At 37.6% G+C, this 17,180-nt stretch overlaps 1 protein-coding gene across 5 annotated transcripts in view; it reads right to left on the reverse strand.

The window, feature by feature from the left end:
* plekhg5b (pleckstrin homology domain containing, family G (with RhoGef domain) member 5b) overlaps positions 1–17,180 on the reverse strand; it is a 91,263-nt gene that overhangs the window by 46,868 nt on the left and 27,215 nt on the right. Inside the window, exon 1 of one of the 5 annotated variants that reach the window (XM_051661853.1) lies at positions 9,098–9,154. The exons of 3 other annotated variants lie outside the window; for them this stretch is intronic. In XM_051661853.1, coding sequence (XP_051517813.1) covers positions 9,098–9,139 — 42 coding nt within the window. In that variant the 5' untranslated portion in view covers positions 9,140–9,154. Of the gene's footprint in view, positions 1–5,619; positions 5,711–9,097; positions 9,155–17,180 lie in introns of those variants that run through there. One more of the 5 variants, XM_051661855.1, reaches the window with a different exon arrangement.

Consider the following 17,180-nt stretch of genomic DNA (forward strand, 5'->3'; position numbering starts at 1 on the left):
CTAAATTGTTTTAGAGCTTCAAACGAGATATAACATAAAACAAAGGCAACCAGAGTAAACGCATACAGTTTTCAAATATATTTTTTTTATTGAAGCAAAAAAGTTAGCCAACTCTTGGCCCACTCTTCTTTGCGGAACTGCTTCAGTTCAGCCACGTTGGAGGATTTTCGAGCATGAACTGCCTGTTTAAGGCATCTCAATCAGGTTCAAGTCAGAACTTTGACTAGGCCACTCCAAAACTTTAATTTTGCTTCTTTTGAGCCATTCAGAGATAGACTTACTCCTATGCTTTGGATCATTGTCTTGCTGCATAATCCATTGATGACCGGATGTTCTCCTTTAGGATTTTCTGGTAGAGAGCAGAATTCATGTTTCCCTCAATTACTGCAAGTCGCCCTGGCCCTGAAGCAGCAAAGCATCCCCACACCACCACCATGCTTGACCGTAGGTATAATGTTCTTTTTGTGGAATTCGGTGTTTGATTTGCGTCAATAGTAACGGGAACCGGTTTTCCAAACAGTTCCACTTTCGACTCATCAGTCCACAGAACAATCTCCCAAAAGGTTTGAGGATCATCAAGGTGTGTTTTGGCAAAATTCAGATGAGCCTTAATGTTCTTCTGTTTTAGCAGTGGTTTTCGCCTCGCCACTCTTTCATGAATGCCATTTTTGGCAAGTGTCTTTCTGATAGTGCAGTCATGAACAGTAACCTTTACTGATGCGAGAAAGGCCTGCAGTTCCTTGGATGTTGTCCTTGGCTTTTCTGTGCTCTTGGAGGAATTTTGAAAGGTCGGCCACTTCTGGGAAGGTTCACTACTGTGCCAAGTTTTCTCCATTTGGAGATAATGGCTCTCACTGTGGTTCTTTGGAGTCCCAGAGCCTTTGAAATAGCTTTGTAACCCTTCCCAGACTGATGTATTTCAATCACCTTTTTCCTCATTTCTGGAATTTCTTTCGACCTTAGCATGGGTGAGACCTATTAGCCAACTTCATGCTGCTGATAAAGTTCTGTTTAGGTGTTGATTTGATTGAACAGTGCTGGCAGTAATCAGGCCTGGGTTTGTCTAGTCCAGCTGAACCCCATTATGAATGCAGTTTCATAGATTTGGGGATTTAGTAACTAGGCCCAGTTGGTATTGGATAAGTTTTCTGATTCAATAAATAACATTATCATTTAAAAACTGTATTTTGTGTTTACTCAGATTGCCTTTGTTTTATGTTCGATTTTGTTTGATTTAAACAATTTAGTATGAGATATACATAAAAAAATAAGAAATCAGGAGAATACTTTTTCACAGCACTGTACTCTTTCCCATTTAGTTTTGTCAGCCTATCTACCAACCTACCTATCAATCAAGAATAAGGATGACGACAAATGCACACTTGAATTGCTACTCTAGTACTTGTCTTACATTATTTTACAAACTACACACAGACCCATGGTGTGGTTAGGTAATTTATGTGAATGAGTAATTGTGCAACTGAAGCCACAGACAAACATCTTTCAACTGCTCTGCTTTGTGCATTTCGAGAAAAAAGCAAGCAATGAAGGAAGTGAAATCAAAGCGGTTGCAGTTTGCGTTCATTTTTCAGTACCAAACTCAGCTGGATGGAGAACTGCCATACTTTGCCACTGCTACAAACATTGACACCAAGACAAGCGTCTGGCCCATAAAGTGCACATTAAAAGAAAATAGATTGAAAAAATAAAAGGCATTTATGCAAACCAAGCCAGTGTTATATTAGCTTGGTTCGCCACACGTTGTTTTCCTTGAGTTCTCTTAAACTGAGGCTAAAAACAGAGCCCACATTATGATCCTTTTGAACAAACTGTGAGTCCATATGGTTATAGGCTCACAAGAAACTCCAAATAAGTGTTTTTATATAAAAAAGAAGCAATTTATCCACCCGAAAACCTTCACAGACACTTTACTAACTCCAAACTGTTGTACTAGCTGCAGTTGACACTTCTGCAGCAAATAGTATGTATGCAATGTGCTAAACTTCTCATGTGAAGAACTGGAGGTAAATACAGCCATGATTTAAAACGTCTTTTTCCATGACTATTTATTTGATCAGACTGCCAAAAGTTAACAAATTTTTTACAGAAACTTGCATAAATTAACAATGCAAAATGACCAATTTATCTCAGAGATGACACCTGGACGCCACTCACTAAATTATGCGCATTCAAAGTGACTGGTCTAAAGAAAGGAAATGATGGAGATACAAGAAGGCACTTTTTAGAAGTATGCAGACTGGGGCTAGTGACTGATGGGTCACAGCCTTGGGTCAGTGGACATCCAGAACAATTCAGCAGAAAGAACAGTGGCAAAGACCTGTGTCAAAATACATTGACCGCAGTTGGAATTTACCTCATTTAGTCCCTGAGACTACAGTCAACATTTACATATGTTTTTCTGTAGTTAAGCTACAGTCTCCATCTGTCTGTCCAAGTATACATGATGCCAAAAAAAGTGTATTTGAATATTTGAAGGAGGAATGACAGTTAAGAAAGTGTTAAATACATGCCGCTCACCATCTTTGTCTTTCAGAGCATGCATGCGCAAAACGCAGAGGTCAGTTGTGGTCTGATAAACATGCATAAATTACATTATCTAAGTCTGTAAGTCAGATTTTGCAAAAATGGACTGGTATGATTTCAGCTGGAAGAGGAGTTATAAAAAGACGAATTATTGTTTAGTCCAATTTCTGCACTTTTCGATGCCATTTTGTAGTCCAAGTAGTGCGAATTTTATGTTCACGCTGAAAATGCAATGAAAAGATGTATGATATACTTCTTCAACCAAAAAAACAAGTGTGTAATGCTGGACATTTCATGAACTCAGCGCTCATGTTTGCACAACATAGCGGAAGGTACGGAGTTACCTGGTTGCTATGCTGGCCTGACAAAACACTTGTAATTAATGGTGAATGTAGCAACTAGTGAGACTTCTGTGAAGACAGCAGCTTACAAATGTGAGTTGAATGCTTTATCATCACCCCACACTTTACCATCACCCCACGCTGTGTAAATATGTACATTATTTGAGATGCGTTTAACTGATTTTGGCTAACATGCTAACGTTAGCAGCAACATGATCGCATGTGTTTAAAACATCACTTCCATCAGCTGAAAAACAGCGAATGCTTCTTTGTAGTAAAAAAAGAAGTGTTCCATTTGGGACTATACTACACTTTGAATTCATACACTAGATGGCCGAGTGCTTAGTGTAAGTGCATAGTGTACAGTGGATCATTTGGGACACAGCTTTTGTTTATTTGCAGGTTTAAATGACAAAGTCCACATTTTCAATTGCCACATTTCCACTAATAGGCCAGTGCGAGCCAGGGCTATCAACTGGTCAGCCGGGACAATAGCCTTGAACCTCGAGACCAAAATCGATCTGCATTCCCACTATCGGGCCAATAGTCCTGCATCGTTGCCCTAAAACCCGCCCTGAGTACATCGCCCTGGTGCTAACCCCACATATTTCACAAGTAATAGGGGACTGGAGACAAGCTAGCATTCGTCATGAACATGGTGGTGACTGAAGCTGCTGTTTATTTACTTATTTTGGTCTTTGCTTTTTGGAAAGCAAGACCTGCCTCAGTGTAACTCAGCCTTTGACACTGACCCCACCTCAATCCCCAGCTGGCTTTCTTTGGCCCAAGTGTAATCAACGAGTTTAAGCCCTGAAATTGACAGTGGGAACGCAAATTGGCCCTGGCACGTCCTCATTTGGCCCGATAGTGGAAGTGCGACTAATGTGGTCTCAGACCTTTGGACACTACAGTATTCCTCTGATGTAATCCAAACATTACCTTGCTTAAAAAAAAACAAAAAAAACACGCTGAACAGCGATTGATCCATTGTTTTATAAGATGAATTTTGGTTTTAATCTTTTGCCAATTATCATGCTTAATATCATCATCTTCATGTTATTGAAAAAGATAACCTGCATCTTTTCCAGTCAGCCAAAAGCACAAAGAATACCAACTCAAACAGAGAACCAAACTTTTGTTTATTGTGTCACAGCTGAGTCAACCACATACCCCAGAAGATACGCCACAAACAGTCTGGCAGGCCAGCCCATTCACAGAATACTGATGACAAACCAATGTGGAGTGGCATGGGATTTCCACACTTGTGTCCTGAAAACAAGAAAGGCCTATCAGGTCACTGCAGAGCAACCTAAACTTCCTTGAGTGACTAATACTGAGAGTCTTGTAAACTAAAACTGTGGTTCATCAACAAGCCATCGAGTTCCACATTTTGACAAGCGCAATCACTTTCCATGAAAACTTAGTTTACTCAAGGGCTGGTTCGCTATCTCGAACAGAGTTTGCACACTCTGGTACAAGGTCACAAGGTCTCGAGTCCTTTAAATATGGCCTGTTCTACCACAGAGAGACTTCTTTCTTTTCCAAGTGACCTTCTACCAGTAGTTTTCCACACAATAAAGTCAACCACAGTTCCTTGAAAGTAGCTTAATGCTTTTTCCGAAACAGATCTTTGTTAAATCTGTGGAAAGGCATTCTCTGGAGTTGTGTTGACATTCCAAATTGGAAAAACTTTATTGGAATATTGGAAAAACACTAAGTTGGCCGTATGATGGAGGACAAGCCTCTCCATGCTAGAGGTGCAGCAAAGACCGACTAAAGGGTTGTTCATACCCAAAGCGTTCTTGCATTAAAAAAAGCAAGGTGCAGCACAATGAATAACTATCTCAAGGTGTCTCGAGAAAACTTTTTAAAAGTTGAAGTTCCTTTAACTTGACACTGCATCTAAAAAATGTATCACTTATACACAAGATGCTGAAAAAAAAAAAAAAAAAACAGCAACCGCCGCAGCAGCGCATAAGTCAGACGTCCATCTAGCACATGTTTACATAGGAAAATCATCTGAAAACTGTGCAGATGGATCCAAAACTGTGTTTGCTCTGAATTCCCCCTTAACTCTTCCTTTCGCAACAAACATTCCTCTCAGTGTGTGTTTCAACATGTAGCATCAGTGTGTTGCCTGAAAACCATACGTGTGTGTACACACCTACACCTGGAAAGCAGCCACCTTCAACATGAGAAGGAACAAGAATATGGATTTTTTTTACGCTGCGATTTTACTTTGGATTCTGAATTATCATCAAAATATGAGATGCGATGTAAATGACAACAGAAAAGAAAGTCATGTCTTTTGAATGTCAATGAAGAACTTTAAACCTGACTTATCTGAAACATTAGCCAACACAAAAGTCCTTTATGCTTTCACTAATTAAAGCAATGAAAACACAAGTAATGCAATTTTCACAGAGAGCTGTGAGTAAAACCTCATTAAATTCCAACAGTCCAAGCGAAATAAGCAAAAACGACTTGAACGTTCAAACATCGTGATTTCATACAGGCTTGCTTAAACATGTTCTGAAATTATAGCTAGCTCTCAAAGTTTAAACATTGACTTTTAATAATATGAATTACTAAAAAGTCATTTAAGAAGAAAAAAAACTTAAGCATAGCTTTCCCTTATGTGTTAGAACCAGACACATATGTAGAGGAAAGAGTCAGTCTAGACAGTAAAACATGTAAATGAATTTCAGTAAGACAAACAGAAGCAAAAACTCACCAGCAGCTGCACACATTCAACTCAAACTCTGTCAAGTGCGCAACGAGAGTGGTCTCGAGCTCTGCTCTGTAACGCAACGCTGCTATCCATAGCTTCAGGGAAAGAATAGGAGGAGGAATAGAGACACAGGAAAGAGGGAGGGAGAGGTGGAGTGACAGGGAGGAGGAAGTGAAAGGAGTTGGAGCACTGCATTCAACATTTATTCCTCTTTAAAATGGAAAAGAAATGACATGAGAGGAGAAAGTGGCACTGGGGATTAGTGGCATGATTATACAAATGTGAAGTAAATAGGAAGAAAATATGCCTATATAAAATAGATCTGAAGTCCATCAGGGTGTATTTTGCTTGAATCTTATTTCTGGGTCACATTTCACCCAAGTCTGTTTTTTGGACCATAAAGACTTTTTGCATTGTGACATTATTTTCATGACAATTAAGCCCATTTTGCCCCCAAATTATCATTACCATAAAGCATCTAGATATTAGGGCTGCATGATTAATACCAAAAAACAAAAACAAAAAAACAAAAAAAAAATATCATTGTTGATTATTTCCCTTGATATTGTAATTGCGATTCATTTAGATCAGGGCTGTCAATCGACTAAAATGTTTAATCAAATTTATTGCATGATGTGCCCAATAATTAATTGAGTTAATCGTATATACAGTTGTGCTCAAAAGTTTGCATACCCTGGCAGAAATTGTGAAATTAGGCATTGATTTTGAAAATATGACTGATCATGCAAAAAAACTATCTTTTATTTAAGGATAGTGATCATATGAAGCCATTTATTATCACATAGTTGTTTGGCTCCTTTTTAAATCATAATGGTAACAGAAATCATCCAAATGGCCCTGATCAAAAGTTTACATACCCTTGAATGTTTGGCCTTGTTACAGACACACAAGGTGACACACACAGGTTTAAATGGCAAAGGTTAATTTCCCACACCTGTGGCTTTTTAAATTGCAATTAGGGTCTGTGTATGAATAGTCAATGAGTTTGTTAGCTCACACATGGATGCATTGAGCAGGCTAGATACTGAGCCATGGGGAGCAGAAAAGAACTGTCAAAAGACCTGCGTAACAAGGTAATGGAACTTTATAAAGATGGAAAAGGATATAAAAAGATATCCAAAGCCTTGAAAATGCCAATCAGTACTGTTCAATCACTTATTAAGAAGTGGAAAATTTGGGGATCTCTTGATACCAAGCCAAGGTCAGGTAGACCAAGAAAGATTTCAGCCACAAATGCCAGAAGAATTGTTTGGGATACAAAGAAAAACCCACAGGTAACCTCAGGAGAAATACAGGCAGCTCTGGAAAAAGACAGTGTGGTTGTTTCAAGGAGCACAATACGACGATACTTGAACAAAAATGAGCTGCATGGTCGAGTTGACAGACAGAAGACTTTACTGTGCCAATGCCACAAAAAAGTCCGGTTACAATATGCCCGACAACACCTTGACACGCCTCACAGCTTCTGGCACACTGTAATTTGGGAGTGACGAGACCAAAATAGAGCTTTATGGTCACAACCATAAGCGCTATGTTTGGAGAGGGGTCAACAAGTATTGTGCTCCTTGAAACAACCACACCATCTTTTTCCAGAGCAGCCTGTATTTCTCCTGTATTCATACACAGACACTAATTGCAATTTAAAAAGCCACAGGTGTGGGAAATTAACCTTTAATTGCCATTTAAACTTGTGTCTGTCACCTTGTGTGTCTGTAACAAGACCAAGCATTCAAGGGTATGTAAAAATTTGATCGGGCCATTTGGGTGATTTCTGTTATCATTATGATTTAAAAAGGAACCAAACAACTATGTGATAATAAATGGCTTCATATGATCACTATCCTTAAATAAAAGACAGTTTTTTTGCATGATCAGTCATATTTTCAAAAACAATGCCAAAATTTCACAATTTCTGCCAGGGTATGCACACTTTTGAACACAACTGTATTGTTATTTTCTGAGAAACCCCGCAAATAAAGATAATTAAATGTATAAACTTTAAATATTTATAACATACTATATTAAAATACACTCACTGAGCACTTAATTTGGAACACCTGTACACCTACATATTCATACAATTACCTAATCAGCCAATCGTGTGGCAGCAGTGCATTGCATAAAATCATGCAGGTACGGCTCAGGAGCTTCAGTTTATGTTCACATCAACCATCAGAATGGGGAAAAAATTTGATCTCAGTGATTGACCATGGCATGATTGTTGGTGCCAGACAGGCGGGTTTGAGTATTTCTGTAACTGCTGATCTCCTGGGATTTTCACACACAACAGTCTCTAGAGTTTACTCAGAATGGTGCCAAAAACAAAAAACATCCAGTGAGCGTCAGTTCTGCACACGGAAACACCTTGTTGATGAGAGGAGGTCAGCGGAAAATGGCTAGACTGGTTCGAGCTGACAGAAAGTCTACAGTAACTCAGATAACCACTCTGTACAATTATAGTGAGCAGAATAGCATCCCGGAATGCACATGTCGAACCTTGAGGCGGATGGGCTACAACAGCAGAAAACCACTGTCTCCATTCTCTGTACTGTTCATTTTAATGCATTATTTTGTTTACATAATTCAATCACACTAAATTAACTTGTTAAACCGACAGCCCTAATTTTGATTAATAGAATTTACATAAAAATACTTATTTTGCGTAGGATAACAGCATGTCATATTGTTTAAGTAAACTAGGCTACACATCCAAAACAAGCTGAGAACCGTGTTCCTGAATTACTTTTTTGCTGTTTTATACATGAGTAAATGAAGACAAGTGATTAAGATAATGAAAATTGAGGTGGGATTGTGCTTATTTTTTCATGTCACAATGCCAAAAAAAGTGAGTGGTCCAATATATGGGCTTCTTTCTTTTGATTTTGGGATGCAATATGATCTGGATATTTTCTTAACAGGTTTTATGAGATGATAGTCCTCTAGTACAGTGATTGCATTAGATGATAATACCATGATGGTATTTGGTATACATTACCATGGTTCACAAGGTACTCCAAGGTACTTCAAAGAATACAATGGTATTCTGTTAAAAAAACAACAACATTGTTTTACCATGACACACGTCCAAAAACCATGATAATATCATGGTACTTTTTTGTACACGTAATTTTTGCGTGGGATCTCAAAAGAGAAAGGTGACAAAAAAAATTTTGTAGAGACAGATTGAGACAAAGAACAGAGCTGAAAGAAATATCTCTCCTCTTCTACCCAGTCCAGACCTGCAAGCTTGCCCCATTTACTTTAACATGTTTAAACTGTTCCTGCTACTCATCATCATAAAATCCATGTACTTTTCTCTAGAAAAAAAGCAGGTATACGTCACACAAAACCAGGAAAAGTGAGTGACACCATGAAATCAGAAAGAAAAACCCTTTACAAATTACTAAATTGCCACAAAATGCTAAATAAACTGCCCTGACAGGCTATAGGATGCACTCACCTGTAGACGGTCAAGGTCGCATGCATGTTTCCATGTGTGCATGTTGCTCCTCACTGTTGAATCAAATCACTGTTCTCTATTCTGTCCAGAATAAACTGTAATTTCCCCTAGCAGCCTGAATGGATTTGTCGGACTGGTGCGTTTTTAATCTAATAACTTCCCAAGCATGTGTGTGCATGCTAGAGTATAGAGCCTCGGTCTAGAGCAGGTGTGTTGTATGAAGGCTTCTATCCCCTGGAGAATTTCTGCGTGTCATTGCTTCAAACGTGGCCGCTGTTTAGACCCCTTAGCTTTCTGTGTGGGACTATTTAACTGTGGGAGTGTGTGTGTGTGTGTGTGTGTGTGTGTGTGTGTGTGTGTGTGTGTATGTGTGTGCATTTGTGGAAGAGAAAGGATCAGATAAAATCACGTTATGTAGGGCTGGCATGATGCCATGATCTATGTTTACTACACCCCCATCCCCTGTACACAGGACACATAAACTTCAAACTCTTTCCATTTGTTTTTCTTGCGATTAAGATCACTTTTTTGACAAATGTGTTCATATCTGCTTTTTCTTCTGAAATACAGGATTTAAGGTGAAGCTTATCTGTGAATGTCAGCTCACATGAACTGCTTTAATTGATTCTTAAGGAGGACAGATAAACGTAATTTGTGAATCGCTTAAAAGAGCATTGATAAAAATGGAAAGGAGGATGAAATTATAGCACATATAGAAGCACTTTACAATACCTTTCATCAATAAAATCAACTTGCATTATTACATTGATTAATGGGATTAATGGCTGAATAGTACGCGTATAATTCAAGTAATTTTTTTGTTTATGTTTCGCTGGCCGATACGACTGGGGTCTTGAACTTTATATGGATACCTATCGATGTGGATGCAGCATCACGCAAAAGCAAACGTTTTTGGTTACCAATGCAAGTGCAGAAATACTCTATTCACAGACATTTTTGACAGATTTTTGAAGAGGGGCTTAATCATGTATTCTCCCACTATGTAAAAAACTAGGGTTGTCAATTAATGAACATTTAGCAAATTATTTACATAATATCCTGATTGATCAAATAAATCGCAATTAATTGCATAAACATATTTGCTTCAAAGAGCCCTTAAAATGTTTATAATAAAACTGATTTTATGTGAACCACTCCTGTTCTCAATAAGTGTCGTTTAGCGAGGCGCGGTTACTGCGCTGACTGTAAAATTCACAAAAATATTTACGATTTTTAATATTTTGAGAGGGGCCTGGGTAGCTCAGTGGTAAAGACGCTGGCTACCACCCCTGGAGTTCGGTAGTTCCATTCCCAGGGCGTGCTGAGTGACTCCAGTCGGGTCTCCTAAGCAACCAAATTGGCCCGGTTGCTAGGGAGGGTAAAGTCACATGGGGTAACCCCCTCATGATCACTATAATGTGGTTCGTTCTCGGTGGGGCACGTGGTGAGTTGTGCGTGGATGCTGCGGTGGATGGCGTGAAGCCTCCACAGGCGCTATATCTCCGCGGTAACGCGCTCAACAAGCCACGTGATAAGATGCGTGGGTTGGCGGTCTCAGACACGGAGGCAACTGGGATTCGTCCTCCGTCACCCGGATTGAGGTGAGTCACTACGCCACCATGAGGACTTGGAGCACATTGGGAACTGGGCATTCCAAATTGGGAGAAAAAGAGGAGAAAATCCCCCCAGATTTTTTATATTTTGGATTTAGGTGTTACTTCAAACTTGAATTGCTCTGATGATAGGGAAAAACTCCTTTTTACTCCTAATTTACCTACGGATCAGGGGGCATGTTTTAAGTTTTAAATTTATTTATTTTTTAAAATAACAGCATTTTTTTTTTTTTTTATAATTAATTGTACTTTTTATTAATTGTAATAATTGAACTAAATTAACATGTAAAATTGATACAGCCCTAACAAAAATATGAAACCGGTGAACATAAAGCAACTAATTAGAGAATAAAACCAAAAGGCAGAGAGACAGGTAAAAAAAGGGCAAAAAACAAACTATTTTAGCAATGTAGTAGAATATAACAAGTATAGGACAAGGAGACCCAGAAGCTGGAGGACGACTCTGGGGTAAAAAACCTTCTCCGTCCATGTCGGGCAATTTGGATAGTGATGCTGATGTTTCCCTGGAAAAGATCAACCCCATAACACAAAATGGGCAGCTCAAATCCATAACGTGCTGAGTATTCTGTTGTCAAAATGCTTTGTGCTGCGAGCAAAGAACCCTTATTTCTACACAGTATGGAATCCAAAAAAGTTTCACTGAGGACCTTAAAAAAAAAATTCGGACTAAATGAAACTCATGTGAAACAAAGAATATTCCAAATCAAGGCACGTTATGCTGGATATCATGTGATATATGTGATGAATCATCAGCTGTGGACATGGTCATTATATTTGGATGTCATTTTTTATATTTCTGTGTCAAAGACCCCCCCTCCCCCTTAAATTGTAGATCAGGTGATTATATCACATATGGCCTATCAGTCAAATGTATGAGGGGCAAATTCATATGAACCCCAAACAGATGACCGCACAGCTTTAGTTTACAGAGATTTACAATAATGCTACACAAAACACCACACCCTGCAAAACTTATCCCTGAGAAAGCTGGTTTTGTTTTGGTTCTGCTTTGTTATTACATCACCATTCTATTTCCCAGTTAGACAATTACAGAAAATCAAATGACTGAAAGCGAAAGGTTTTAAAGTTGATGTTTTTCTAGAATAGGATCTAGGCCTACATAAGGCTTGACAGTATGCAGTATATATATATATATATATTAGAACTGTGAATTAATAAAAAAAAAAAAAGCTCAGTTTTCTCTGATTCTGCGATCACAATTAGTCATGGTACATTACAACAAACATTGTAAAAAGATATAATCATAAATATATTTACTTTTTACTTTGTCTCAAAAAATTGGTTAGTCATCATTTATTAAATAATAAATATGTACATTAAAATTTATTTATTTGATTTTTTTCCAGGAAGAATTAATTAGAAAAATTTGTAAAGGTATAAATATTTAATACAAGTATATGGATACCTGGCATAAAATCAGTGGACATGCTGTAATAAAAAGTTGGGCAAAGTCTTATGCCGTTTTCCAGCAGACTCTTAAGAATCAAATGGGCAGATTAAATTAATATCAAGCTTTATTGGCAAGATACACAAGTGTACATTACCAATGCATTATTAGACACTGTACATAAAAAAAAAAATTAAAAAAAAATTGAATGCTGAAGTTTAATTTGCTGAAGTTTTTAATATCAAAACAATTATTTTCTCTATAGCTGCCATATGGTCTCTATCACGCACACACTGGAGCACTATTTTAAGCGCAATGCAATGCCTTAAGTCAAAGCGCAAAGTCAGTAGGCATGGCCATGAAGTTTTGGTATTTTTGTGCAAGCGTGAGCCAAGTGTAGGTGCAAGTGGGTTTGGCGTAATAGTGTGTGCAAGATGCTAATCCGGTCAATGGAGGTTCTTCTCCAGCACCATCTCCGTTCTATTATATAGTCCATTCCCTGTCAAGCACCAGCGATATAAACAAAGACAGTACATTCATAAGAAATTGGTAGTGTAAATGGACTGTATGCAATGAATTAGAAGAATAAAAATATGGATTTATATTATTTTGTGCGTTCTTGTTAAACAGTCCTCTTATACGCATGGAAAACGTGGTTTGGATGTAGGCTCTGTTAAATTACAGAGAATGTAAGTATTATTAATAATTTTCATCTACTGACACACAAATCATGGCTAATATTAACAGTGATTGCATCGGCACGCACTTCACTTCTACCGATATTGAAACAATTTATTCATTTATTGAAACATGAAATAAATAAACCAAAACGATTTCTAAATTCAAATTATACTTCAAACGAAATGAAAATATAATAAAAATAACGAAGTGGTCAAAAAAAATCATACCAAATCTAAACATTTTACTCTGTCCGACTTCTTCTACCGCCGCCTTTTGCAGTGACTTAAAAATCAATCAATCAAATATATATAAGATCATAAATACAATTGTAAATATAAACAATGATAATAACTGAAAAATAAGACATGACGTTTAGATTGTGTTAAACTATCTCATAATAATTTTTTCAAAACAGCTACAACAGTTATTGTCAGGGACTTAATTTAATGTTCCACTATATTTTAAGAGTTTGCACATGCACATTATTACTAACTGCTGGTGAAATCTCCAATCTGCAGATGCAGGAATTGAATTTAGACTTTGGACGCAACAACTAAATTCTTAGGAAAATAGCAAATTGTGTTTTGCTCCACTTCATTTACATACAATACATCCACAGCGCAAACACTCCCCCACCCACACCTATTTGCGCTGGCACGAAAATTGCACTTAGAATTAGCTATCTCACAGAAATTGGATAAGACATTGCGCACGGTCTTAGCGCATAGCGCTACGCTTTGCGCACTTGTGAAAATAGAGCACTGGGTCTCTCTCGCACAGTTTCGTTTTTAACATTGGTTCAGATGACAGTGAGTGAGCGTTTTCTGGCGATGCGAAGAGATATAGCAGCTTGCCCATGTCTCTTCCAGACCTGGCTCACCACTTGCAGGTGAAGTCTCCCTTGTCTGTACGGTAAGTCTGCTCTCGCGTATATTATGACTGGGACATGTGTCACACTGCTTCAACACCATTGGACAAATTTGAGGAAATGGGCAGGACAGCTGTTCCTGCAGTGTTGAGCCAGCATACTGTTAATAATGCTAAAAGGACAACATTTTCACAAGCATCTTTATCATCGTGTCTAAATGCACCCGGTATTCATACAATTATTTTAAATGTAAAAGTCACCAACTTTGCTCTAAAATTTAAAACACTAGTATCTTTACTGTAAACAAAAGTGCTTGAGTTTAGCCACAGTCAGACAGTGTAAAGTCTACTACTGGTTCATAAGTGTTTTTGTTTTGTTCACGTCTTGAAAAAGACCAGCGAACATGGACTATTAATATAATACCTGGGTATGTAAATGTAAAGTTCAGAAAAGCACTTCTTCACTGCGGTTTCTTGCTGGATTGGCTGATATTTTCTCTGCACTGCCATCTGTGGTTTGGAGAAGAGTGCAACCACAGCGCGCGTCAAGTATAAAGGCCAATTTATACTTCTGCGTCGAACCTACGCTTAACGTGGACCTATTCAAAAATGTAACTGCACGTTGCATCGATGCAACACCTTTGACTGGTGCACTTTGTAACCAGATACCGCCCCCCACAGGATGATAACAATATCTGAGTTAGCGTCACATTTATATTTTAATATCTATACTTTATCACATTGTATTTGGACTAGGAAGCATTAAAGCAACTGTCTCAATCAGGAGCATCTGCTGTTTCTATGTTCTTTTTGTTTCATGAGGTTACAAGTGAAACACGACAAAAGCTGAGCACGCAGGACGCACTGCGGTGCCAGGTGAAAGTATAAACAAGGCTTAAGTCTTCCACAATTATCTTTCTAAATAAAAGAGAGAGAGAGAGTGGGGGGAGTGTTTGGGGAGTAGTTGCTCTTAGCAGGCCCCCTGGTGTCTGCTTCAATAAAATGAGTTCATATTTAAAGAGGCAGACAGCAGCAATACAATTACCTGAGGGGATCAGGTGCTCAGGGCAAAGAAATCGTAAAGAAGTGCTTCGACACAGCTGATGCCCATCTGACCACAATATGGCTCTTCTGGTCAAAATATAGTGATTAAATTATGCAGACCTGTGCTGTCCGAGTGTTATGTCTGTCTAAGCATCCCAATTTCTGGAGGTCCACCAGGGATTTCAAGCTTGTCAAATAAAATGCCTTTGGGCTTTATATTTTTATAAAAAATTAAATGTAATAAATAAAACACATTCTATTTTATATTATAAAACATAAAATAAAATATAAATAAAAATTACAAATTGTTTCATTTTAAAAATATATTGTATTTTTATTGTGTTTATAAATAGGGTCCAAAATAGCATTATATTTTTATCTATTATAAAATAAATAAATTAAATTATATTTATACTATAAAATATCAAATAAAATCTAATACAAATTATACATTTTATTTTAATATATATATATTTTGTTTTTGTTTTTTTTGTATATATTGTATTTTTACTGGGTTTAGAAACAAGGTATACAATTACTTTATATTTTTATTAATTACAAAATAATCAATGAAAATATATTATATTTAAATTAAAAAATTATACATTTTGTTTTCATATATTTTGTAAAAAAAAAATTTTTTTATTGGGCTAAAAACAGGGTAAAATATAAAATTTTTGCCATACCTGCCATTCCAAGTATTGCAATATTTTACCTCACAACACTATATCGATATTCTCAAGCCAAGAATCAATATTTTTAGTTTAAATAATGTACAATGGGTGCACAATTTCTATCCTACCAATATCCTAACTTAGACTTAGCTAACAATATAACCGTGCAAAAGCAAAGTCCAATGCTGATGACAGAGAAATAATAAGTAAAATGTTGCAGTATCATATTCTATTCCAAACCGGTATGACTTTCTTCCATGGAGAATAAAAGGACATGTTACACAGGCCTCAGTCACCGTTCACTTTCATTATATGGCAAAAATTTGCAATGAGTGTGAATGGTGACTAAGACTAACATCTCATGTCGCGTTCCATGGAAGAAAGTTGTACAGGTTTGGAACAACAGAAGGGTGAGTAAATGACTATTTGTATTTTTTAGTGAACTATCCCACAAAACATTCATGAGAATCTTTAGGTATGGTTTCTGCAAATTTGTAGGTCAGGTGTTTCTTCCTCATTCAAGCAGCATTCCTGTAAGTCACTCTTGACTTTCAAAGAAAGGCATACCGAGATAGATCCTGGTTTTTTTTTTACACTCTACACTTTCCCTGTGAATGTCCCAGATCCAAACTATTCCATTACCATGTAGTCGTCTTACTGAAAAATATTCACAGAGCAGGAGTCTTTTTCTGATAAACATTATGCAACACCTTTTTTCCAGAGAAGGTGTGCACACCTGCCCAGGAAACAACTCACACTGTGCCAGGCCTGTCTGGGATGTAGCAAAACAATATCTGGAACTATTTCATTGCGATACTGAATTTGACAAATGCATTTATTAATCTGCTTGTTAGAATTAATTTGCAAGTAGTCCCAGTCTCAGACGGCATGCCCACAGGCTGTCCACAGTCCGTTTACAGACCAGCTGAATCATATGGCACAAAAAACTGGACTGCACTTGTGAAAATAGCAAGGTTTAATTAGATTGCATGATTCCAACATAATTTCTTGGAGTTTTGTTATATTATGAGCACTTGTGAGGAAGAACTAACACTGGATTTGCCAAGTTTTGCCATTTTCACGGCTTCAGATCTTTTTAAGGTATTTATGTTTTGTTTGAGGCAGTAAGGCTACATCCACACTAATAGATTTTTATTTGAAAATGCATCAATTTAGCTAGGTTTAACCTCTCATCCACACTAGAATAGCGTTTTCCTCCACGGAAAACAGAGTGTTTCAGAAATGCTCTCCATTACCATATACTATGGAAAACAATGAAATTAGGAGATTGAAAACTAAGGTTTCAAGCTTGCATGGATTAGTGTGGACATTGCCTTAGTACAGTAGGTATCCAACCAGAATGACCCTTACTATTAGACTAAACAGACTAAAGCACCCTGGGCGAACGAAGCCTGTGTTTATACTGCCCGTGGAATCTTCATTTTGTGCGTTCCAGATACTCTACTGGCTGCGAGCGAATGTGAAGGCGTTCAACGCATGCGCACTACAACTGCTTTGTGATACACGCGGACAACCGAAGTATACTTTGGATGTAAGATAGTAGCCTAGCTAACAAGCTAGCTAGCTACAATCTTCTCAACTGGAATGCACAACTGTAAATGAAGAACGTCCCGTCCAAATCACATCCACGATTATTTAAACCAATCATCAATGTTCTTCGACTTGCAGAGCTCCTCTAGGTCAAGAATTTCAGGGATGTGCGAGAATGAGAAATATCACCAAACGAACATCTTATAGCATAACAAAAACATCAG

The sequence above is a fragment of the Myxocyprinus asiaticus genome, chromosome 29 (assembly GCF_019703515.2).
Source record: "Myxocyprinus asiaticus isolate MX2 ecotype Aquarium Trade chromosome 29, UBuf_Myxa_2, whole genome shotgun sequence".
NCBI lineage: Eukaryota > Metazoa > Chordata > Actinopteri > Cypriniformes > Catostomidae > Myxocyprinus > Myxocyprinus asiaticus.